The sequence below is a fragment of the Manis javanica genome, chromosome 5 (assembly GCF_040802235.1).
Source record: "Manis javanica isolate MJ-LG chromosome 5, MJ_LKY, whole genome shotgun sequence".
Classification (NCBI taxonomy): Eukaryota; Metazoa; Chordata; class Mammalia; order Pholidota; family Manidae; genus Manis; species Manis javanica.
The window spans coordinates 135,521,399-135,548,140 of record NC_133160.1 but is presented as its reverse complement, the minus strand read 5'-3'; the positions used below and the strand labels follow the sequence as shown (position 1 = coordinate 135,548,140).

The 26,742-nt window shown below is 35.2% G+C and overlaps 1 protein-coding gene across 2 annotated transcripts in view; it reads right to left on the bottom strand.

The window, feature by feature from the left end:
- Window positions 1-26,742, bottom strand: part of GABRA4 (gamma-aminobutyric acid type A receptor subunit alpha4) — a 70,135-nt gene that overhangs the window by 34,782 nt on the left and 8,611 nt on the right. For both annotated transcript variants that reach the window (XM_017650988.3, XM_036998717.2), the window contains exons 3-8: window positions 20,544-20,611; window positions 19,303-19,523; window positions 19,077-19,159; window positions 16,394-16,537; window positions 15,074-15,226; window positions 7,591-7,850 (exon numbers count right to left, since the gene is read on the bottom strand). In XM_017650988.3, the coding sequence (XP_017506477.1) occupies window positions 7,591-7,850; window positions 15,074-15,226; window positions 16,394-16,537; window positions 19,077-19,159; window positions 19,303-19,523; window positions 20,544-20,611 (929 nt within the window). The remainder of the gene's footprint in view (window positions 1-7,590; window positions 7,851-15,073; window positions 15,227-16,393; window positions 16,538-19,076; window positions 19,160-19,302; window positions 19,524-20,543; window positions 20,612-26,742) is intronic.

The window sequence follows — 26,742 nt, the reverse complement described above, 5'->3', positions numbered from 1 at the left end:
ATGTTATTACCAGTAACTATCAAAATAGTCACAATATTGTTTCAATAAGCTTCTAAAATTGATTGCTTTGCCCTTTGTCATTCTGAGTGGTATCCCTTAACTTGTCACTTGTTGAATTTCAAAGGAATAATCTGAAGTCTCCGCTTGTCTCTCTCTGGTATAATTTATCATTACTCTCTGTACCTCTCCACAGCGTTTTGCACATTTATCATTACTTAGTTATTTAAAATTAATCATTGACTGTCTGTCCTCCCCAGTACCTCATATCTGTGAAGGGAGTGAACACAATATTCTTCACATACTGATACTTAATAGATGTTCCATAAATATCCCCATAAATATAATAGGTTCCCGTGTGTAATGGATATATGGATGGGTATACCAGCAGACAGGTCTAAGGTAGCAGTGAAGATTCGAGAATAAGTTTACACTAATATAAGCATGACTGAAATATGCTAAAACCAAGACTCAGGCTATATTTCTACATACTAAATTAAGTCACTCACAAGATGATTGAGTCACTCACAGGAATATATATTATTCCTCATAGGCCTGTCTCCTTCACTAGACTAAGTCCTTAGATTTTGTCTTTAAATCCTCAGTGCCTTGCATGGTTCATAATAGTTGCTTGGTAAATACTTGTTAAATGACTAGATTTGATCTCATGGATTAGTAACATGACAATTTCTCATGAACCTGAACAAGACCCACAACAAAGCTACTAGATAAAAGACTTGGCTGAAGGTGCAACACACTTCTGGTATTCTTGACACTTAAACCATACAGGTTAATAATTGTGCAGTTAAACAATTACTCATTGCCTAAAGAGCATTATTAGCTACAGAACATTCTGTACCAAAAAAGGTATGGGTTTGAGGAGGTACAATTTATGTAAGATTTAACAGAAGTCATTAAACTACTGTCAAAAACACACCTAAAATGTCAAGTGAACTGACAGGATGCTTCATGTCCTTTTTCAAACTGCCAAGGAAAGAGATTTTTCAAACTTAAGTTAAGAAATTAAAGAGATAAGGATAAATGGAAAAATGAAAGCTTTTTGCATGTTAGCTTAAACTATTTAAAGAACGACATTTCTAAGAGGAGTTCTAAAAATGACTGAGATGAAAATCTGAAACTGACCTAGTTTGTACACCCTGTAGGAACGGAATGAACTCGTATATTACAACCACTGGGAAATCGTTGTTGTAACATGGGTAACACTCGCCATCACTGGTATCTATGTAAGTGATATGACAAAAGTGACCAAAATAAAACAGACGATGCTTCTAGACTTACTGAGGCTTTTTGTTTTGCTTCCTTTTGCTGTCAGAGGATCCTCAGCTCCCTGTAGCTCAGCCCCCTGCTAACACGCGTGTCTCAGAACGACTAGAAGAACGACTGACTATCTGCTGCTCTAGATCTTCACAGTGGCACGTCTCTGGCTCCTTAGTTAACATCTGCCAGATATTTACATTTATTCCAGTAAGAAAGAATTTTACTTGGGGGATGAATGTTTTGGAAACTGGTGATTAAAAGTATTCATTTTTAGATGTACTACATTTCCTATTGTCTGATTCCTGTAGTTGGCTCCTCACAATCCATCAGTAAACAACTGTCATTATTGGACACTCTGCTATGTGCTGGATGGGAAAATAAAATGAAGCCATACTCACTTCTATGAAGGAGCTCACCATATAGTTAGGTAACTATAGCATAGCACTCACATATGAAACACTTTATGCAAAATAGTTAGGATATTACAAAGGATAAATTATGTGGTGCATATTTTAAATGTTAAAGATGATGCTTAAAAAAGTAAAGGATAATAATAACCACAGCTATTATTTACTAATAGAGCACTAAGCAATATACTGTGTACTTTATATGCATGATGTTATTTAATCCTTATAAACCTTTCCAGTAGGTTCTATTATTACCTCCCCCTCCCCCTTTGTAGATGTGGATATTTGAGAACATGTCCTTGAGATCCTTGAGCCCAGTCAGAATGAGCCACATATGGGAAATAAGGCTGAAGTTTGACTTTGAAGAATGGGTGGTGAAAAAGGAGATTCTTGTGAGTGTACTTGAATTATTGGATCCAAGGGTACCCTGAATTATTTATGTTCTTTTTTGCATCATCTCTTAAAGACTCTTAGCAGAGCAATGGCTCTTCAATTTTACAAATATCCTTGTGAGAATCTATGAACACTAAAATTGAAAAGCCCATCAAGAACAGTTACAATGAAATGGAAACAAAGAAATTAGATACATGGGAAAGGAAAGGTACACAGTGGCTAAGTATGCACTTGTAGTTTGAAAAAAAAAGTCATTATTTTCATGGGATAGAAGAAAATGTCCTGCTATGAAAGTCTCTCCTATCTAAACTTGAACTAATTAGCTTCTCCATTAAATGTGCCTCACTGCTCTTCTCTGTCCTACGGAATGATTCAACCACCATCCATCTCATACTCCATTTCCCTCACATAACATTTCCAATCAGTCATTAAGGCTTGAAGCCAAAAAGTATAGAATTGTTGGCCCAGCCCTGCCACTTACCAGATAGATGACCTCGGGCAGATTACTTGACCCCTAACTATCAATGTCCTCATTGGTGAAACATGGATTACAATAAGGCATATTTGATAAGCTGTTAGAATTAAATTACATATATGATGTCTGTAAAAGCTCTTATTACTGAGGCACATACAAAGCTATTATTATTTATTTATAGAAATATGAACAAAAGATTATGTTGGGTTATTCATTTTATACATATATATGTTCTTATGCATATTCTAATGTATTACACATTTTAATGTCTATCATAAATATAAATGAAATATTATAGAGTTTTAATAAAAGAGAAGAAGCTCTGCACTCAGACACAGCTGAGTTACCTTAAAAATTGGGCTTATCATTCCTTGAATACATGTCACTCAACAACTGCAAGCCTAGTTTCTTCATCTGTTGTATAGTTATTGTGAGCTGGAAATTAAGTAACACTTGTAAAATTTATTATATAGTATCTGACACAATTTAAGATCTCAAGTAATTTTAGTCATTGTATCTTTGGATTTTTTTTCACAAGATACAACATGCACACATTAATGTATGCTTTCTCATTGAAAAAGGTCTATAGGGTATATTTTAAATTGATTTTTTGAAATACAATTTTATTCAGAAATGTTCCCTTTTCATTTTGTAGTTATTTATTTTCCAAACTATCCATTAATCCAAATCACCTGCATCAATGACAGCATAGGTGCTCTAAGAAGTAGTAAGGGTAGGAAGGATAGAGCCACAAGAATGGAGCTCAACTCAAATGTTAGAAAAACAGAGTCAAGGCAGAATTAAGGTAATGCTGAGCAGTTGAAGAACAGTGAGATGCACAAATATGCTCAGGCTGCTCTTAGGTTCTGCCAACCAGCCCTTTCTCCTTGCTTCATGAATATTCCATAAACCATAAGCTTGCCAATTCCCATTAGAAATGGCCACCATAAACCTCTGCCAGGCCATTAACAGTCCATAGGTCACATTATAGTGACAATGAATCAAACCACTAGTGAGCTTACCCAAAGGACTATTGAATCACTAAATGTCATGTAAACCCAGAAGACAATTCCAAAGAAGGAGTTTAAACACATTTTAAATAAAGGCAGCATCATTCAAATAAGTAAACAGTCATACAAGTTAGAATACATATTTAAGTAAGCAAATTTCAGCTCTTTAGAATGTCTACTGAAATTGCAAACCTCTAAGATTCTTAGAATATTTCCTTCCAGTAAAAAGTTTTAAAATTTTACTCTTAACACACTCTTTCACCTCTTCCTTATTTCCTTCTCCCCACCATTCCCCTTCTCTCTCCATCTCCTTCCCTCCATCCCTCAATTTTAATGTATTCTCAACCTTCAAAGTTGAACTTAAGACTGAAGCCATTCGATGACAACTGATGGATTTTTCAGAGGTAGCTGTGCTTTCGCAGGGATCTGGAGTCAGGATGGGTGGGTGGGTCAACCCATTCATCACTGTTTTTAACAAAGATATTCCTCAAGTAAACTGCTGTGGAGATGTAAGTTATCATAGACACAGTCACCCATTACAGAGGACATGAAGCATTTGATATATATTTTAACTAGATTTATCATAAAGTTCTTCCCAACCCTTAAATACTATGATTGTTTGCCCCTCACAAACAGATCTTATCTTCTGACCTTGGTTATGCCATTTACACACAGCAGTGGCCTGTGCTGCCAAGAGGAGTCTCTGAATCACAGCAGACGTAGCCTATCGGATATGCCCCACCAAACATTCACCAGCAATGACAATTGCTGCGATCAAGAGAGATGTTTCAAGGAACAAATAGTCCTCTCCCCACCTTTGGAAATTCTGCAGAATAATTTTATTCTGATTAAGTGGTACTTTCAAGTATTTCTAATATTCCATTATAACACAAGTGCAAGAAGTCCCACCACTTTGCAAAAATGAAAAAACTACATCAACCCATTATAAACAGAAAAATAATTACAGATATAAAATGTGTCTCCAAATACAGAATCTTTGAACTTCAGCAATCCTGGGGTTAGAGGAAGTTAATGGCTACATGGAAAAGTCAGTATGTTTTATAATTTCAACATTATTAGAAAAGCATGATTAGAAATATGTTGCTTTAAAACTTAACCACTAGTGATATAAAAATAGGATGTATAGCTTCCAAAGTACATGAGAAAAGAAAGAAAAAGGAACATTTAGCAACCAAAATGCTTTATTAAAGTTAATTATTAAGAATATAAAAAATATTAAAATCAGGCCAAATAGAATTCAAGAGAAAAGCATTATATGGGATCAAAAAAGGTTATTTTCTGATTAAATGCATAGACTGGTATGGAAATTGAGCAGTTATGTATCTTTATATGTTGAATATCACAGTATCAAAGTGCACAAAACAAAAATAGTTAAAATGCAAAATAATAAAATCTCATATTAGTTGGGGAATTGTTTGTATCCTTCTTGGTATTTAAAAGATCAAGAAGATAACATGTGACTTATTAAAAGGGTGAAATACTAATTTTTTAAGTAAAACTGTTTTAATAACTCAAAATCAACTCCTTTCAAACTCCTGTCAAATATTTATAAACTTTTAGCATAACTCAGAGCACCACGAAAATACCAGTAACTTTGAAATCTGTACAGGTAACATTTCTGAACACAGTGCAATACAACTAAAAATAAACAGTAGAATTAAAAAATCGAAGCCCCTTTTGGAAAATTTAATGTTATATTCCAAATAATTCTGAGCTTATAGAGAAAAATAGCACATAAGTGCAGGATATTTAGCAAATGATTATAATATATATCAAAAGTTGTGAATTACGGCCAAAGTTTTATGCAAAGGAAACCTTATTGCAATAAAGGAAACTTTATTATTTATAAGAAACAGGAAAATAACTTAAGAATAAAACTTGAGAAACTAGAAAAAAAGCAGCAAAACTAACCTGCAGAAATATGGAATTAAAATAGGTTATGAATCAATAATTAAAAAACAGAACTAGTAAAATAAATATTAAATAAATTAAAAAGTCCAAGACTTGAATTGTTTGGAAAGGAACAGTAAATAGAATTCTTCTGCTAAAGCCTCAGCACAAAAAGCAAAGCAAATAAAACAAGAATGAAAGGCAGAGCAGGCACAATTAATCTATGGGGAGCAGGAAAAGCAATAAATTGCAGATAATCAGGGTTTTCTAAACTGAAAATAATACACAAAATCTCTCCTAATAACTTTGAAAGTCTTGATGAAATAGGTCACTTTAAGGGAAAATGTAAGCTATCCAAACTTACTCAATGGAAGGGCAATAACTTTACTATGTGCCCACATGCCTTCCTTAAAAAAAACAATGCCCAGAACCCTGTAGAAACAGAGCTATATATTATTAACCTAGACCACTTAATCCTTGCCAGGGAGAACACCTAACCTCACTTGTTCTACTGCCATCTTCTCATCAGAGGACTTCCCTAACCACCTATATTCTGAACTGAATCCCATCCTTCCCCCTTTGCTGCTTCAACATTCACACAGCACTGTCACCATCTAACACACAGCACGTTTTATTACTTATGTTTTTTAAGCCATTTGTCTCACTTTCCTTGTCCTACATACTTAAATATAAGCTCCCTAGCATTTTATTTAAAAATAATAATAATAATAATAAGGGAGAAATGTGGGATTCACATACAAATCAAGTATAAAATCAAATGAATATTCATATTTGACCTGATTGTTTATAGTTTATAATGCGTGATCAAAACCGAAAGTCTGTGACAACTGCCCTTGTACTGTTCACCATGTAAGAACTTATTCACTATGTAAGAATTTGTACACCATGTAAGAACTTGTTCATTGTGCTTCAGAAGATCCGAGATTGATGAGAATTAGGCTTGGGGTGGATTAATGATTGTGCATTGAGTCCCCTGTACAGAATTTTATTGTTGTTAACTGTTAATAACCATTTGATCAATAAATATGAGAGATGCCCTCTCAAAATATATATATATAAGCTCCCTAGGTCAGGACATTTGTCGAAGGTGTCTGTACCTTGTTGATTCCCAGACCATAAATACAGTCTGGCACGTAGTTGGCACTGGGTGTCTATTTGCTGAATAAGTGAAAACATGAATGAATGAACAAGTAAGGGAATGAGTTATGACTTACAAAGAATAGAGCTGATGATTTAGATACACTTGATTTGGGCACAAGCAGACAAAAGGGGTTTTAGACTACAGTTTGGGACAGCTACCATACTGCTGTGTACACGTGGCCACTGACAATTGTTTGCTGATTCAGGAAAGCAGCTCAGCTGAGTAAATAAGAGAGAAAGAGCAGAGTAGTGGAGGAGGAGGAAAAGGAGGATGGGGAAGGAGGCTGCTGGTTTACTTTCCTGTTTTCATGAAGATCTTGCTGTTTTTGTACAACCGGAGTCTGTGAGGAAAACGTCACTTTGATTTTTTTTTCTAATTGAAGAATCACTGACATGCCCGATGTAAAATTACAGTGGCCTTCACTAGGCTTTCACATCCTTTTAGATCTGTCCCTTTAGGACAAAAAATCTCAGTCTTGAACGTACATCTACCCCATGGGTGTTCTTCTTTATTGGTTTTATTTTCTTGTTTAATATAAGGGCACAGGCCACCTAACCCCATGGTATAGTTCTAATGTGGCACCCTGTGAAGACTGCTGCTTTATTTTGTTCAATGAACTCTAGTAAAATGCCTTTCCAACCCACTCAAAGATATCCACAGGTTCCCCTTAATTGGATACATGAGATTTTGCTCCTTTGTGTCAAATCTTTCAATTATGACAGGAACTCTCAAACAACTAACTCCACAAACACTTAGCTCATCCAGGGGTGTTTAACTTTTAAGCCACTCATCATAGTTTTAAAGTTTAAATTGATAGTTTTTCCTTTCATATTTCTCTGGATTCTTAAATGACTTACGAATTGTCACTGAAATTTTCAGCTTCTCAGTTTTCTCCCTAGCAATGCAAATTTCATCAAGAAACTGAAGTCTTAAACTGAAGGAGATTACACCAAATACCTGCAGAGGTACTTCAGGACAGTTTTCTCTTAGCTCTGGAGCAGCCGGCATTTCCTGGAGGGCTTTGGATGTCTTCCTTTTGGCTTTTTCCATTTGAATATTGGTAAAATAATTGACAGCTGCAAACTCAATAAGGGCCGAAAATACAAAAGCAAAGCAGACAGCTATGAACCAATCCATGGCAGTAGCATAGGACACTTTGGGCAAAGAATGCCGTGCACTGATGCTCAGTGTGGTCATGGTGAGGACTGTGGTTATTCCTGCAAAGAGAAAGAGCAAAGAGATAAAATACCATTACTTCCATGAAAAAAAAATCAAACAAAAAATACCTAGGGATTCAGTGCAGTGTGGTAACAAAGTTTATAATAACTCAAACCAAACCATCTTTGATGGAAGATTTGAATCTGGTGGTTCAGTAAAATTAGCACAGGCTTTGGAGTGAGAGACAGATAGGGTTCAAATCCTGGCTCTTCTGATATTGGCTCAATGTGATCTGGATTAAGTTAGGAAAACTCACTGGGCTTCATTTGATACCTACCTATTGGACTTGCTATAAAGATTACAAGTGTATACGGCACCTAGTAGTATGTTGGGTTGGTTTTAGTATCTGAGCTAACAAAACTGAGAAACTCAACATACACATCTAACAGGAAGTGGGACTCAGTGAAGCACTGATTCTCAACCAGAAGTGGGAAGTCAGTAGCATTAAAAACTGGAGCATCAGAATTTCCAGGGGTAAGCATGGCCCACTGCAATTTAGAATCACTACCAGAAAAAGCACAAATTAGAGATACTTATAATGTTTAACTGAATATTATGTATTGGATTAAAATGATGAATTTACTAGTTGGGAACTTAGTTTATGTAAAACAGTAAATGTATATTGCAGGAAAATTAGCTTTCTAGAACAATTTGGTTTAAAAATTATTGAACATCCATCACCCATCAGTTTGTGGTCAGTAGGAAACTATTTGCAACCAGAATTGAGGTACTTCTCCATTAAGAGGTTTCTGAAGCATATTATCTACAGGAAGGTCTTCTCCTCTGCCTGAAAAATGGTTAGTCCCTATTCTCAACAGAAAAATTTCACTTGCTACTGGAACTATAGAAAACTGCACTATTTAAGGATGCTGATATTTGCACAGTTGTCCCTTTTGCATCTTTTTCTGTCTATATTCTTAATCCATGTTATCTAGTTAAGCTTGGAAATTTCTGTGGGAATTTACTATATTATTTAAACTCAGGAGCCTAGGATAGGTCCTGAATTGTCACACCTGTGCTTGAGGATGATGATAATGAAAATGGTGAAGACATCTAAACCATATATTCCAATCCTGCCAATTCCTGCTGAACACCAAATAATATATGTTAAACTGAAAAGACAGTGAGCCCTATGCAACAATAAGGGAACAGTAATATTTTGATTTAGGGAGAAATAATATTATCTTCTTAACTCATCATTTAATTATATTCTGCTTTTTATTGTTCCCTAATTATCCCATGTATGTAAGCCTAGTTTCCACAGCTTGATTGAGCAAAGCCTCTTTGAGTGCAGAAATATCTAACATTGCTTCAGGATTTAATTGTGCCAGGCACAAGAAATAAAAACCCATTTTTTCAGCTCCTGACCAATCCATTTTCTCTCCAGTCCCTTCTGAATTATCAGTGTTGAGAACATGGAAAATTAGAGCATCTGTGCAGCATATGAGCTATAGATCTTTTAAAACACTCCACGAAAACAGGAAAAAATCTCTTGGACATAAACATTAGCGACTTCTTCATGAACATATCTCCCCAGGCAAGGAAAACAAAAGCAAAAATGAACAGGTGGGACTATATCAAGCTGATAAGCTTCTGTACAGCAAACGACACCATCAACAAAACAAAAAGGCATCCTACAGTATGGGAGAACATATTCATAAATGACAGATCCAATAAAGGCTTGACATCCAAAATATATAAAGAGCTCACTCACCTCAACAAACAAAAAGCAAATAATCCAATTAAAAAATGGGCAGAGGAGCTGAACAGACAGTTCTTCAAAGAAGAAATTCAGATGGCCAACAGGCACATGAAAAGATGCTCCACATCGCTAGTCATCAGGAAGATGAAATTAAAAGCACAATGAGATATCACCTCACACCAATAAGGATCACCACCATCCAAAATACAAACAACAACAAATGTTGGTGAGGTTGTGGAGAAAGGGGAACCCTCCTACACTGCTGGTGGGAATGTAAATTAGTCCAACCATTGTGGAAAGCAGTATGGAGGTTCCTCAAAAAGCCCAAAATAGAAATACGATTTGACCCAGGAATTCCACTTCTAGGAATTTACCCTAAGAATGCAGCAGCCCAGTTTGAAAAAGACAGATACACCCCTATGTTTACTGCATAACTATTTACAATAGCCAAGAAATGGAAGCAACCTAAGTGTCCAACAGTAGATGAATGGATAAAGAAGATGTGGTACATACACACAATGGAATATTATTCAGCCATAAGAAGAAAACAAATTCTACCATTTGCAACATGGATGGAGCTAGAGGGTATTATGCTCAGTGAAATAAGCCAGGCGGAGAAAGACAAGTATCAAATGATTTCACTCATCTGTGGAGTATAAGAACAAAGCAAAAACTGAAAGAAACAAAACAGCAGCAGACTCACAGAACCCAAGAATGGACCAACAGTTACCAAAGGGAAAGGGACAGGGGAGGATGATGGGTGGGAAAGGAGGGATAGTGGGGGGGGAAGAAAGGGGGCATTACGATTAGCATGTATAATGTGGGGGGAGGCATGGGGAGGGCGTGCAACACAGAGAAGACAAGTAGTGATTGTACAGCATCTTACTATGCTGATGGACAGTGACTGTAGTGGGGTTTGTGGGGGGGACTTTGTGAAGGGGGGAGTCTAGTAAACATAATGTTCCCATGTTGTTGTAGATTAAGGATAACAAAATAAAATTAAAAAAAAAAAACACTCCACAAACTATATGGAAAAAGAAATGTGAGGATCTGGTTGAATTTCCTTTTGTTAAAAAAAAAACTGGTATTTGTAGCATTTTACTAATCTAAAACAGATTTTAAGTATGTTTATTCAAATATAGAGGTAGCTAAATATCTATAAAAATGAAGTGCTATGAATTTATTGGACTCTGTTTCAGAAAGAGACCTTAGAATTCTTAGGTCTCCATTTTGAATCAGAAAAATGGTACCATTCCTGTGTGGCTGTGAAACATGTAAATCAACCTTAAATAAATTTTAAAAAATTTTAACCACAAAGTTTGAAAATAAATCAAAGGTTTTCATTTTACTCATAACAATTTAAGTTTAATGGCCTATTAAGATTTCAAAAGTGTTCTACAACCTTCCTAGGTATCTTTTCTCTAATATCAAAGAAATTTTGCTGAAAACACTTGGAAATAAAATATGACCAGTGCAGCCTAAATAAAGATACTCCTTAGAACTCAGAAAATCCTACAGAGACCATAATGTGATAACCCAAAGAGGAAATTCAAACTCAAATAGAAGCAACTTAGGACTCCTCATGTTGCTTTTAATACATTTTTTTGTAACAGAGGATTGCTCCTTGGGGCCAGAAATAATGGCCCTGCAGTCCTGCAGTCATGTAAAGAAATTTCCTTGTTAATGCTTAGTAAGCAGAATATTAATGCAATTATTGAATCATTAATCTAAAAATTACTTTCTGATTGTTAAGGAGGGTAGGTCACCATGTTCCTGAAGAAGTTAAATGAAGCTATGGACACTGACGCAAACATGATGGATATGTGGCCACTCTTCATTTCTCTTTCATTGTTTTGAGTCAACTTCATTTTAACTTTTGTAGAATACCCCTTCAAATATTATGGTTCATATTTTATGACTATTGCCAAAATTAAGAAAGTGGCATAAATAGTTGGCCGTGTGTTTGAAGTGGTCAACCCTTTAGACATAAAGAAGTTCTCTCTACCAGGTGTTCAGATTTAAAGAAAGTACTAGCTTGACAGGGTTGTGCTCATTACACTTGTTTTCAGCTGCAGCATTTGGTTAAATATACACCAACAGAATAGCAAACAGAAGCCAACGCTTCCGTGAAGAATCTATGCCGCTGCACCTAGGAAGACAGTGCCTAAATAGCTTAGCTGGCATCTACCCTGGAAACATTTCAATAACCATAGAACTTATTTTGACACATTCAAGTACTGATGCCAGTACCTGCTTTTATCATGCTGAATGTGCACCATATTGGCTGGCCCGGGAGCTGGGAGAGGATGTATAAGAGAAGGCTAAGACTGTACACAAGAGTAAATTTTTGGCTGGGCACTCCTAGACAATGAGTTAATAATGATTAAGATATGCCAGCTGGCTTTTACTCTGGTTTAATGTTCTACTATACTGAAATAATTAGAAAACATAAAGGCATACAACTTTGCAGACAGAAGGCCTTTGGAGAGAACTTAGTACATTCTACTTCTCATATTTACATTGATTTTTGTTTTGTTTTGTTTTTGTATGATCTCTGATAACATCCCTAGTCCAGTAAATTCTCTCCTTGAGTCAAGAGGGAAATGAGAATTGGGGACAAAAAATACTAGTCCCGAATTTTTTTCCCCTAAATCTCATATGCTACCCACCAAATACTTAAAACTTAACTTCCTTAGCCCCTCAACGAACAGTTTAATAATTACCATTCTGACACCTCTTAGGTCTTTGAATATTTAATTATTGGGCATATTCCCTGATCAATCAAAACCAGCATCTTGACACATGAGCACAAGACAGAGGCAAATGTCACATTTCAAATGGGAAAAGCTACCCACAAAGCATCTTCAGCACACATTCATACAATCTCACTCAGCAGTTCTGTAATTCTCCACAAGCCCCCATATCCCATACTCCCTGTGAAGACAGAATGGCAGAGTAAAAAATGCCTTGGGTCCATCACTTATAAGTATGTGACTTTATTCAAGTATCTTAATCTCTTTGGGTTAATTTCCTTATCCATAAAAAACTAATAATGGCTACCTTGATGAGTTATTATGAATATTAAATAAGATGACCCCTACCAATATATAGTGAATCTTATCATCATTATTATTAGCAGTATTACCAGTATCCTTACTACATGCCACTTAATTTCCTTATAGTGTCTTATCTGTAGGAAGTGCTGGGTGGGTAAAATTGTTAATCAATGCTATCCTTCCTACCCCACAGTACTGGAAATTTCTATTATCTGGGGACAAGTGAGACAGAACACAGGCTACCCATTTATAATCCACCAAGACAACATTCAAAACTTATCAAGCAATCAAAACAACTATAAAATATAGCAGACATTCACATTATAGTATCAAGTAGTGATTGTCAAATAAGGTAGATGGCAGCATGAACTGTTATGATTCTAAACACTTAAATTGTTTTTACTGTGTGGTAGGCACTGTTTCAAGTGCTTTATCCAAATTCACTTATTCCTCACAGCAACCCTATGAGGTAGATACAACCATTCATCCTGTTTTAACACATGAGGAAACATGCAGAAGTAACTTAGTGATGGTTCACAGCTAAATAAGGGGTACCTTGGGGTTGGAACCTAGGCTGCCTGGCTCCAGAGCCTGCCTTATGACACAACTACCTCTTTATCAAAGACACCAATGATGGGTCAGTATTTTCTGTCCTAGACATTCTTTAGGACCATAGAAAATAATATGTGCACAGGTGATTTTATTTTCATTTTCAATGTTGATAGCTCCTGAAATATTAATATTTGTGCTAGTAAAAGTTAAGGGACTCTGGTCTGGTGTTTACCCTCAGCAGATACTTCCTGCCCAGTCAGGCTGTCTCTGAAGATGATATATAAAGGCCCAATTACAGTGTGAGCACTAAGTGAGATCATGAGCATTAAGGACACAACAGAGTGCTTGGTACTGTGCAATAGAACAATATATGTTTTCTTTAAAACAAATTAAAACATCAAAGAAATCCAGTAAGAAAAAAATAAATCTCCCCTATGTTAAAGAACTATGGGAAAGAGTAACTAGTATCTATTAAGTATGTTTGTAGTAAGTGCTCCAAATGCCCTATAATGAGTATTGCACATATATCTAAATCCTCACTAGTTTATGAAGGAGAGATGTATTATCACAATTCTAGGGACAGAGAAAAAAAATGACAGATTTGGGTTTTAAACCCAACCTGTTGTAGTCCAAAGCTTACATTTCTTATTTTCTCACTTTTATTTTTTCATCCATGTTTAATTTGTCCAATGCTTGTAACGTGCAGTTATTTTGTAATTGAACCCTCAGAACTCTATGAAGCAGCTGGTGCCAGGACACCTGCTAAGTGCCTTGTGGAGACCACACACTGCACCAGCATTCACCCTCCTGTGAGAGTTTCCTGAGTAGGGTTCCAGTACCTACTCAAGTAAATCTACAATTAAAGGTGCTGCAGTGGGTGGGAAGTGTTCTATGGAAAATATCCCCACATTCATGGCCACTGAGGACACTAAGACACCCTACCAGTCCTCTAACAGGATGGAAAGGTGGCAAGAGAAGCTGGCACTCACCCAGTTCCTTCTCACCAGCATCCTTTGAGCTATTTTATGATAAGGGATATTATACCAATGGCTTCAAGTCCACCAAGCAGAAATAGCAAAGGGAGATTGACATCTATTGTGAGGACTATACCTCCATTCCAAAGTACTTCTGATCAGTTTCCTTCTTATCTCCCTACTAAATTGTTTTGTTATTCACAACCAACAGAAAAAGAATAGAAAAATATATTTAAATTAATGTTATTATAATTTTATTATTTAAAAGTATGGCTAATATGTAAAAGACTTATTAACAGCTATAAAAATGTAAAATTCCTGTGTTCCAGACTTCATATAGTGTAGAATATTATAGATAGAAAGATTATGAAAACAAAAAATTGCGTTCAGGAAAATAAATGATGTAGGTAGAATTTAACAATGAGCTAATAAACTAAGCATATAATACTATCCATTTTAGTGCATTTAAACCACTTGCATTTTGCTCATCTTCACTAAAAGGCAAATTATTCTAAGGCTTTCATATTCATTCAGCCATGATTTTTATTTGTTTTATTTTAAGCTCCCAGTCCATTTCATTTTAACACCTAGATATGATTTTAATTCAATTACACAGCATTAACCAAGAAGCCCAAGAATATCATCCAAAGTGAAATTCTATCCAGATTCACATTTGCTCTTTACCTGCCTGATTTCAGAAAGAGAAATTTGATGGGGCCCCAAAGGATGGGATTGACTGCCCATATCCCCTCAAGCAATATCCCCTATTACCTTGTATCAGTGAGATAAAAATGAAAGTTTATATGATTCTTTTCTCAGTACATCCTGATATATTACTGTCTAATATTTTCTTAGAAATGATACCTAAGAGCTATTCTCATGAACCATGATCAAAATGTAATGTGAACAAAAATACCCAAGGAATGAATTGCAATTACCAAATACAGTCCTGGCTGGAACTGATTCCTTATTTATCCAGAATGAAACTTGAGAAAGAATCACTGTCATAATGCATGGAATGTATGTCTGAATCATAAAATAACCCATCTTCCGTCTGAGATGGAAATAAACCGTCATAACAATATATTCACCTGCAAATAAAACATGAGGAAAATGTGTTATTGGTTCTCAGGCAATTATTCAATGGCTTCACAATCATATTTCAGACTAATAAACAATATTCTAGGCAAAGAAATTATCTGTTGTGTAAGCAAGCAAACCAAGAAATGTAGTCCCTAACTAGGGGGGAAATGATGCTGAATATCATTACATAGAAAAATACTTTTGTTACACACAGTGATTAAGCAATTTAATAAAGTAAGCTATAATGTTAAAAAAGTTCTTACTGTTCTTTCTATGTTAAAGGTCTAGTAGCCTTCACTTTCAACTTTGTTCAAGTGCAGAATTTAGACCTAAGCTTCGAAATTCATTAGAAAAAAATGTAAATACACACACACAGATATATAAAGCTTAATTTTAGAAGGAATTGAAATAAACTGATATACATATATTACATACACATATGCTTAGGAAAAGGCTGCCTTACTCCCTTAGTTTTAAGAAAGAACTGTATTTCTAAGTGTTATATATATGAAGAAAAATACAAACAGACACATATAATATAGATCCATATATAACATCTCTGATTTCAACCATGTTTTATTAGCACTTACACAGAAACCTAAAAAACTAATAATAAACAAACCATAAGATTTCTGGTAGTTGTTGATAAATATTTTTAATATTATATCTGACAGGAACATATTAAAAAGTTACTTATGAAATAGTAGGCTTGTTTTCAGAGTATAAAGCCCAAGATTCAGAAACCTCAAATCCTCCCAAACATGTTTTCAATAACACTTCCAAGCTAGAAAATAACACACTTGGTAATAAGTGTATGTTAGGAATAGTTTTAGAACATTCAACAATCAGGTGATTTTTCCCACTAAATTGATAAAAACTAATTCCCATGATTCTTTCCATTCACATTCCAAAAGCAAGTATGTACCAAGAATCATCAATAATAATCACCCATCTACATGTGTGACACCTGTAATGAATATATCCTTTATATATTTTATAATTAAGCTTTTATTTTGTTGTTACTTTTGAAAAGAAGGTGAGGGCAGGACCACAAAATCAGGTAAGATATAAAAAATTTTGGTTGTTCCCCGAAAACATTAGAAATTTCGATAAAAAAGCTAGGATGAAACTCCATTGTTAATGCCAATACTGACTTTAATCATCAAACATCTCACCCGTAATGGATTTGATAGTTTCGCTTGATACAGTTTGACCAACCAAGTCATACTGAACTAAGCTGGAAGATTCCTTTGGAACCTCCACTGATTTCTCAGGGCCTTTTGTCCAGGTATAAATCATCTCACTCTTTGGATACGCATCTGAAGGAGAGCACAGAGTGTGGTTAGCCAGTATTCCTTTTTCTTCAGCCTTGGTGGTCAACACTTATACATATTACACATAAGAAAAATGGAAAAAATGTAATCAATAATCATTATGATTTATTCAAGCATGTTTAAGATACAGAAAATGGTAGAGATTAAATAAGTAGCTCTGCAACTGGGCATATTTCTTTTTTTTATGCCAAAGAAATAGAAGAGAGAAAACTAAGGCAGATAACATGCTATATTTGCATCAATGCAGTAGCATATATTTCCATATCAACAGGATAAGTAGTTGAAAAGCAGTAGTGAACCCCCAAAAGTACTGTCAAGCTGCTACTTTGTTCCATTCTAACTCAATTCCATTTCTTGACCAATACTGACCAACTTCTTCTATCCAAACCAGCTCCATCAATTAGAAATATACCAGATGCTGTCTCTGATAACAAAACAAGAGCAAAAACAAATGATACTGTTGGGAGAGCTCTCCAGGGGTCACCTATTCCAGACTCTGCCTCTGAGCAATATCTATGCTGTTTGAGGACCATTCTGCATTGACAACTGGCTATGCTATTTGGAAAGCTCTCCAGGGAATATAATTACACAACCAGTTCCACTACCTTTAAACTCCTAAAATCAGGGAATTTTCCCTTCCAGCTTCAACAAATCCCTCCAAGCACAATTTAAGTCCATTTTCTATTCAATGCAAATGGAGAACAGCCGCTTGCTTACCAGTCTACCCATAACAGACAGATGAGCTTACACACAAGTAAGTTCAAAAGACCCAAGATGAATGGGTTCCCTCCACAAACCCTCCTAAATGGCTAGAACACAGTAGGTCCTTGGTAAAATCAATACAAGTAGTTGATACCTAGGGAGACAATCTTTACAGACAACTTTGCAGAACAAACTATGAGACTTGTGTTATCATTTAACAGTAGGTATGTGTCAATGTTGATCCCCTGAAGTATGTTCATGTTTCATCTACATTTAAATCCCTAGAATACTATATTCCTGCACATAATATTTTTAAAATCAGTATCCTTTTCTTCGCTATTCTACCTTGCTAAAAACCTTCTACTTAATGATTCAATTTTTGAGGCTGGGGTAGGGGTTTGTCAAAAATAGGTAAAGGCGATCAAAAGACATGCCCCTCTTTTTAATTCTCAACTCAAAAATGGTAACTTCAAAGGAGAAAATTCTTTATTTTGTACAAACCTTGACTGAGCACCAACTATGTTCGAGTCACACTGAAGAGTGTTTTCTAGAGGGAGGTGGGTGGGAAAGGACTTCCCCTAGAAAAGAACTACCTTGGGTGGAATTTAAATTATTACAGTACAAATGAATTTTAATTTGTAAAGAGTTAGTGAGATCAACCTTTCTATGTATTTTTCTGTGTTTATCTTCTCCCATTATGTCACTGGTCAGGGAACAAATGATTCTCTCCAGCTTCAAGTTAGCCCACTGAATACAGTGATTACTAGGGTTTATAAATAGAATAGTGACTGCCAATTCTCATTAAGTTAAGCAATGAGCAATGATAACAGCAGGCAACAGTTTCACAATTAGTGCACTAAGAATCTGAAGCAATAGTAAAAGCCAGCATCTATTTTTGGTAGATTCTGATTGAATCAGATATTTGAAGTTAGACATTAGAAGAGGCAATCATGTTTTGCTGCCATCTCAAAGAAGGGAGCTTAAGGTTAAGAAATTCCATATTCTTTCCTACCCATTCTTTTATCCTCTTGCATTCACCTTTACAAAATACCCCAAATCCACTGATCTCACACCTTCTCCTCTACCATCCTAGCCTAAGCCACCATCTTTGACTATACTAAACCAATAGCCTCAAACTTTTCCCTGCTTCCAGTCTAGCCTCTCTGCAATCTATTCTCCATGGAAAAGTTGAAGTGAAATTGTGAAATGTCACAAAGAATCCCACATCCCTCAGAAACCTTCTAAAGGTTTCTTACAGCATTTAGAATACAATGTAAGTTTTTTAATGTTGTCTATAAGGCACTGTATTATCTGGCTCAGTCTACATATCAGACCACACCTCTTTCAATGCTCTTGTCATGTTTCAGCCACTTTGATAATAATGGTTCTGCTTATGATATTCTAATCTACGTCATGTCAAGAAAACTTTTTTCTGGTCTGCCATAAAGGACTACTTATAACAGAATCTGTTAAGTTACAAAAACATTAAAAAAAATTATACTTTCCCTGTTAAACCACCAACACATGGACTTCAGAGATCCCTAAATTTGACCACTCACCACCAACCTATTACTTGAGTCAGTCTACTTAAGCTATCTATAAATACAGGTTTTTGGTCTTTGGGGGAAAGGTTTGTTTGTTTGTTTACTTCTTTATTTAAATATACTAGATAATAAACATTCTTCTAAAAGTCATATCTTGAATACTTGTCATAGGCAATGAATGATTTAAATGTTGGATTATGGAAAAAATCATGCACATATACAGACATCAGCTTCATGATAAAATCATAAATTCTAACAACATTTTTATTATAACTTACAACTTCCAAATTTCAAAGGGCATGCATGACCATCCATGGGGAAATCCACCAGTCTCATGGGACACTCTGCACTTATGGTTAGTCTGTGATGGAAAAATGCAATTAAAATAAACTCTTTCTTTAAAAGTAATTTTATAGATCCCTCAAATGGAAAGAAAACAGGTAGGAAGGAAATATGGGAGGAAGGAAAAAAAAGAAAAAAGATAAAAAAGAAAAAAATGACTACCTCATTGTGTATAAAATAGTGCCATTTCTCATAATTCTAAAAAGCTTATTAGGAGCTGTCATATTATGTGAGACAGATTTCTTTCCATTCCTGAAGAAAGTATCAGGGGTCCAAACTTTCGTTACCATCATGTTGTTCAATCTCAAAATTTCAATGGGGCCATCATATTTTAGTCTTTTGTCAATCCATGTCTGTCTGAAGAACACATCCATTGTGTACTCCTAGGGAAATTAGTTTGTGACATATTCAAATCACAGATGACTACACATATATATGCAGGAAAAAAATACATTAAACTTAGTTCCCTTCCCACTCATAAGAAAGACTATCCTAAATAAAAATTAGATTAATAAGAGCAGTGATTTTCTTAAATCAATGGAACAAAAAGATTCTAGCAATTACAGCATGTTATGTCCATTGTGATACCTTTATCTTCTACATTTATTAGACAAACAAATTATCATATGGATTAATCATTCAAGAATAATTACTATAATTTAATAAAACTGCCAGCACCAAATAATTACAGGTGTACTTTACTTTTAGACCAGGTAGCAAAATTAGTTATGTGTAACAAATACCATTACATAATTAATCATGAAATTGTAGACATCTCTTTAAGACAAAGCAAATCATGTAAAAAAGAAATTTTATATTCACAAAATTTATTAAAATTAGCCCAGGAGCCTAGAGACAAGGAAAAAAGGTAAAATGGGCTCTTTGATCTTTAAACTAGGTATATTTAATATTAGAGAGTACAACTGAATGAATAAATTCATCCTGACCAGTGCTTGGGGTTCTAACCTCTTTAAGTGTGAGAGAGAAGGAGGGAAAGAAGAGGCAGGTAGGGGTTGGGTTGGTGAGCCATTGGGCCGACACTGAATACTAAATGCAGCTAGGGCCACAACAGAGTTTCAGACCAAAACTAATTACACTCTTTAATTTTCTCCTCTTCAATAATTTTCTAAGGAAAAAAATATATACATACAAGGTTGTACTATGGAGACTAGTAACAGGAAGTTCTTTTCTTTGTTGAGAATGACTCTAAACCAACAAATACTCAAATGTTAAAACTGAAAAGCAAATTTAAAGTCTTATGCCTTATAGACTTTTGAGTCTAATTAGGCTGTTTTGGGACTTTCTAGCTTTGTGTGATTAACAATAAAATAAACAATAATTGCCCTCTTTTCTGCATGTTTTCTTCAAACTCAAAAGGTACATTAAATTTCCCGAATACCTACCATTTCAACATCAGAAACAGGTCCAAAGCTGGTGACATATATGTCTGTTTTTACTTCTGTAACAGGACCTAGTAGGCATGAAGTAAGTGTGAAAAAATAATTACCAATTTTACAGGCAAGGTGGGTTCAATAATTAAAGAGTAAAGACAGTTATCATATATTATGTTTTTACAAGCATCCTTAATTTTCAGTGAGATAATGCATCTCTACAAAAAAATGTAGACAAAAGAATAACAAAACCATAAAGACCAGGTAGCAAAAAGAACCTTTTACTTATAGGCAAAAAGAAAGAACCTGTTTCTTCAAACATACATCACCCTGAGGCACTGTTAACACAGGTAGTGCAGGGAACAAAAGCTTTTAGCCTTTGTAATTTTTTATAGTCTATCATCTGATTGGCCTTTACTAAGAAGTGAGCTGTTAAAAAGAGGGAACTTAGCCACAAGAGTGTGGAGGAGAAAAAGACATAATGGCTGTAAGGAATTTACCTTGGGAGAGTTGAGGATAATGGTAAGTAATGTAAGTGCAAAAATGATTCATGTCACCTTTAACAATAGGCAGACGGTCCACTGGTGATTGGGATCAAAGACAAGCCCAACTATTAGGCCTCTTCACGCTCTGCCATCTACTAGCTGAGTGATCTTGGGAAAGGTAGTTAACCTCTCAAAAGCAGCAACCAGACTTATCAGGCAAAATTGTTGATAGGGATGAAATAAAATTGCTCACATGTGACCCTGAACATAGTGACTCTCTCATGGAGTTACTTATTAAATATCAGTTTCTCTTTGCTTCTGATAATGGCCACTATTGAGATTCTTCCCTAGACCTGGTTCAGAAACAAATACATGGGTGTATTTGGCAGAAGAGAAAAGTGAGACCATCATGACAATGAGGTAGTTTTTAGACAAAGGAAAATTGAGACAATCTGGGTTTAGTGTGATGCTTGAAATCAGGAATTCTGGAGTTTAAATTTTGACCTAAAATTTTTTAATTGTATCATTTTGGTTAATCGTGTATCCTCTGAAGGTAAAGGTTTTAATGAGCATTAGCGGAAATAATATATGTAAATTACTTGTCCCAGTCTCTAGAATGTAATGTGCTCAACAATGGTGGTAGTTATTTTTATATATAAGATAGCTTTTTATTACTAATAAAATTTTTAAGCTGTTGCCTTCTTGAACATCATTTCCTTAAACGATGGTTTATAACACTGCATGGCCAGGGGCTAGATACTCCATACAGAAGAATTACATCAGCTATTAAAAGGGACTATTTCCCTTGGGTACTGACTGGGTAATTGGATTTATGCCAGAAAAGAGAAAAAGAGGTTGGTATAGCTTAATGCCCTAAGTCTAAAGTTATGCTCATAAAAATGAATCAGAATATCTCTCTCTATAAAGTGAAGATTGAGCCACAGAAAGAAAAACATCTCAACAGAGAATGAGAAAATTCTTTCTTGAATAAGAATCCTAAGAAAAATATGTCATTTGGAAGTATAGTGAAAGAAAAAGTACAGATCAGGCTGATCTGTCATGACTTTTCATTTTCAAGAAGTAACACTTTTGAAAAGCAGAGAAAAGAAGTGTGAGAAGTTAACTGAATTTTTATTTGAAGAAGCAGTTAGAAACAACAACAAAAAATATGGTAATAATAAGCTCACAAAAGCTAAATTGTTTCACGAACAGATAGGTAATCAAGGAAGCAGGTAATGTGTGTTGAACCTTAGAAGATCAGGATTTTACTCTAAGAGGTTCAAGAGTGGGATAGATCACCCTGCTATTTTCTTAGGGATAACTGCTAAAGTATTAAAAGTACTATGTCACAGCAAGTCAGGACAAGGAGAGAGGTTGCTTAAAACAATTAAGGTTGAGTATGTTCTAACAACTGATTGTTTGACAAGATTCTTAAGAAATCAAAAGTTACTTTGAAGATCAATTTAGGGGTGATTCTCAGACTTTAACTGGATCAGACTCACCCAGAAGGTTTGTTAAAAGATTGCTGTACCCACACCCTGCATCAACATGCTGATTCAGTAGGTGTAAGGCAGGGCCTGGCTGTTTGCAGCTCTAACAAGTTCCTAGTTGATGTCCCTCACTTTACTCTAGCTTACAGTGTTTATCTGTTTTCTAGAACAGTATTTACCAAAATACATCCTGTGAAATATCAGTACAATAGGCGTTCTATGGGAGTGGGAGAAATGTAGGAGAGAGAGAGGAATTAGGCCAATGAATGATATCTTTCTTTGTAAATTTATTTTAAGGTGTGTGGGTTTATACTAATTCTTATAATGATTCCACAATAATGGGTATTTTCACATTCTTACATAACATACTACTTTTCAATGATTTTTGAAAAATGTTGTTATGGTGAGAATTTCATAAAACCTAGGTATTTGTGACATTATTCAGTATATTCTTTACATGCTCATATGGATCTTTGAGGTGGAGAGAGACCCTAAAAATGTGATTGGTAAAGGGATTTCATTCGACACTCAACGAACATGTACTGAGTGAGCACCTGTTGCCTGCCAGGTCCCATGCTAGGCCCTGGTGCTACCCTGGTAAACAAGACTCGCCAAGTTCCCTGCCTCAGGGAGTTAAACTTGCTAATGGAGGAGTAGGAGTACAAATAATGAAGCAATAAATTAAATGGAAGAAAGTTATCATTCATTAAAGGAATAAACAGGCTGGAAATTGAGTGAGAGATTGGAAAAGCTACTCTAGATATTTTAGCCATTCTCTGAAGCAGTGACTTTTAAACTGAGACCAGAGGATGAGCATGAGCCACTGGAAGACTCAAGAGAACTGCAGTCCAGGCACAGAGACCTTCAGAGACAAAGCCCAGAGGCAGGAAAGACCTTCATGTGTCCCTGGACTAGGAAAGAGGCCAGTGGGGCTGGAGCGAAGTGATGAAAGCAGAGAGTGATAAGACTAAAAGCCACATAGAAGGAAAACCAGGATCCAGACAGAGACCTATCCCTGAGCTTGTATTCTGAAAGTGACAGCGTTTAAGCAACACATTTATAGTATATGTTATGGTGACAAGTGTTAAATCTATGAGGGAAAGTACTGCTAGAAATCCCAATGACAGACAGGGTGACACATTTTGAACCTGAATTTTGTTCCTTCAAACTCATATGTTGAAATCCGAGCCCCCGGTATCTCAGAATGTGGCTGTATTTGGAATTAGGGTCTTTAAAAAAAGAGTTAAATACAATGAGGTCACTAGGGTGAGTGAGCCCTAATCCACTGTGATTATAAGGTGTCCTTATAAGAATCAGAGATTAGGAAACACACAAAAGAAAGGACGTGTAAAGATGCAGGGAGAAGACAGCTATCTCCAAGTCAAGCAAAGGCCTCAGAAGAAACCAAGCCTGCTGACACCTTGATACTGGATTTCTAGCCTCTAGAACTGTGAGAAAATCAGTTTGCCATTGTTTAAATGTCCTGTCTGTGGTACTCTGTTACGGAAGCTTTAGCAAATGAATACAGAGGCTAAACAATTTCCCATGTTTTTTCCCCAAGTTTTCTCCCTCTGAAACTCAGTACAGCCCTGCCTCTGCTTCTGTGCTAGATGTTTGATTTGGATCCCTCAGTCACTGTGAGGGCATCCACAGTTTGAAGTAAGGAAATTATATGATCTGAATTCTACTTTATACAAAATCATTCTGGTGGTTGTATGGACAATAAATAATAGGGAGGTAGGAGTAGAAGAAGGGCTGTTACAAGAGGCTGCCGTACTAATCTAGTTGAGAAATGATGTTGGTCTGGCCTGGGGATGTAGCAGTGGGGATTGCGAGAGGGCAGAGCCAGGGGCATTCATTTGTGTAACTGACCACAGGCCATGGATTTTTTTCCAAAGAGCAAAGGGCAGAAATACCATAATTCTATTTATTGAAGGCCTACCATGTGCCAGGTAGGATACTAGTCTCTTTCCATACTATTTTATTTAATCCTCACAATGCCCTCCAAGGGTAATATTATTATGAGAATTTTATGGATGGGAAACTGAACTCACAGAGGTTAAATAATGTATGCCAGAGCCAGAAGTATAACTCCCTTGCATTCGTCTCTAAAATATGTTCTCGAATTACATCATTAAATAATAAATCAATAATTACATATATAACTTTCTTTCACTTTCATAACATGCCATACCTACTTTTCCTCTTCTGTTCATGAGTAGTTTCTGAACTATGTTCCTGCAACTCTTCCTATGCCTTTGCTTTTATTCTTATGACAGCCTGCTTGAGTTTGTCTCTCCTCCTTTAACAGCAAAAACAAAATCTTAGTCCTCCTTTAAGATCCTAACTAGCACAGTGCTTTGCACATAAGAGGTGTTGAAAAACTTTGTGTTTGATTGTGTTCCTTGTATCATCCCAGCAGTGATTTAAAAACCCTTGAAAAGAAAAAATTATTGAGGTTCCTTTGTTACATCAGTAGCTAAAAATATTTCCCAATTAAAGCAGAAACAGTGTCTTATTTATATTTGTATCCTCTCCCAGAACTAATCCCAGGCCTTAAATGTAATAGGTTTCCAATAAATCAGTTTTCAATGAATAATGGTAACTATGCAATTAAGAATAATTCTTAGAGATTCTTCCTCTAATATTACTGTTTTGAGATGTTCAAATCAACCTTACTAAGAGCATAATTACATAGAAACCAGATAATTTTGAGCATGGAACTACTTTTTCTAATAACTTCATATGCATTTGTGTAACATCAAAAAGATGTTTTATTTTTAAAATCCTACTTCTTTGGTAATACAGAAATGTTTTTTAATCCCCAAAATATGGTGGGCTAATAAAGCGATCTTCAACAGTCCTTAAAAGAAAGAGCAAAGACCACCAAGATCAAATTAAGAGGAATACTCCCATCTTATTTATGAATCTAACTTGCTTGGAAAATAGAGAGATAAAATTAACAATGTATCAGATAATTTTTCACTGTTAACTTTATTAACTGCATAGGACTAGTCAAAGGATATCTCTATTTAATTTTTTCACTAATAGCAGTGTCCAATTTGCTGTCACACCAGGAGAAAAACCTAACCTGTTTTGCTAATGTTAAAATTGGTCAACCTTCTTCACATTGCCTCCCCAGCTATGCACTTGAAGAAACATTTCTGGTTTTTCAGCCACCAATATCCATGCACCCAGCTACATCTTATAAAACATTATTGATGTGTTTCAAAAAATCAAGAGAATTAAAGTATTTAAAAGGTCCAAAAACAGCAACAACAAGGAATCTTGAGTGAAAAATTTTTTTAAATCTCTGATTTTGTTTGTTGTTTAGAAAATACAGAAGTATTAGCCTTAAACATTAAACAAAGAATATTAAAGAACAGATATCTGTTGATTTCACAGTGACAGCAGATAACTATAGAGTTTTACTTAGATGACATTAAAGATGATCCTCCCATTAATTCAGGTCAAATTTTAAAATGATAAGAGTAATTAAATATATAAGAAAAGCATTTAAAAAATAATATATGGGCAAAAGATGAAATGCAATTCACAGAGGGAAAATTTTTATAGGCAATAAAGATTTGAAAACATGTTCAAGAGTATTAGAAACCAGAAAAATTCAAATAATTTCAAACACCACTTCAACTATTCTACAGATACATACATATATGTATATATATATATCAAATGTTGAAGTGTTTGTGGATCCTGAATTTCATATTCATTGTAAATGAGAGTTTGAATTTGTAAAACCACCACAGAAAACAGTTTGGCATTATCTCATCAAGTTTAACTCCCACTTACACTGAGATCCAGAAAAATCCATTCTTGGATACATATGCAAAAGAAACTCTTGCACATTTACAGCAGGAGATTTGGGCCAGAATTTTCACAGCAACACCGTCTTGGAAAAAAGTAAAATGCCTATTGCCAACAGAGCATATGAACAAACTGGTTTTTATGAAATGGGAATACCACGCAACAGTCAAAATGAGTGATCTACTGCAATATGCAATAATAAGAATGAAACTTAGCAAAACAAAATTCAATGAAAAAAAGCATCCAAAGCTAATATATAACATCTTTAAAACAATTACATTTTTAAAGTTTAAATGTTTTCATTAAAAGAAGAACTAAAATAATATTCAAAGAAAAGATATGAAATAATTTTTAAAAGACTCAGAATGGTGGTTACTTTGGGTGGAGATGACAGGAAGATTGGATGAGGCA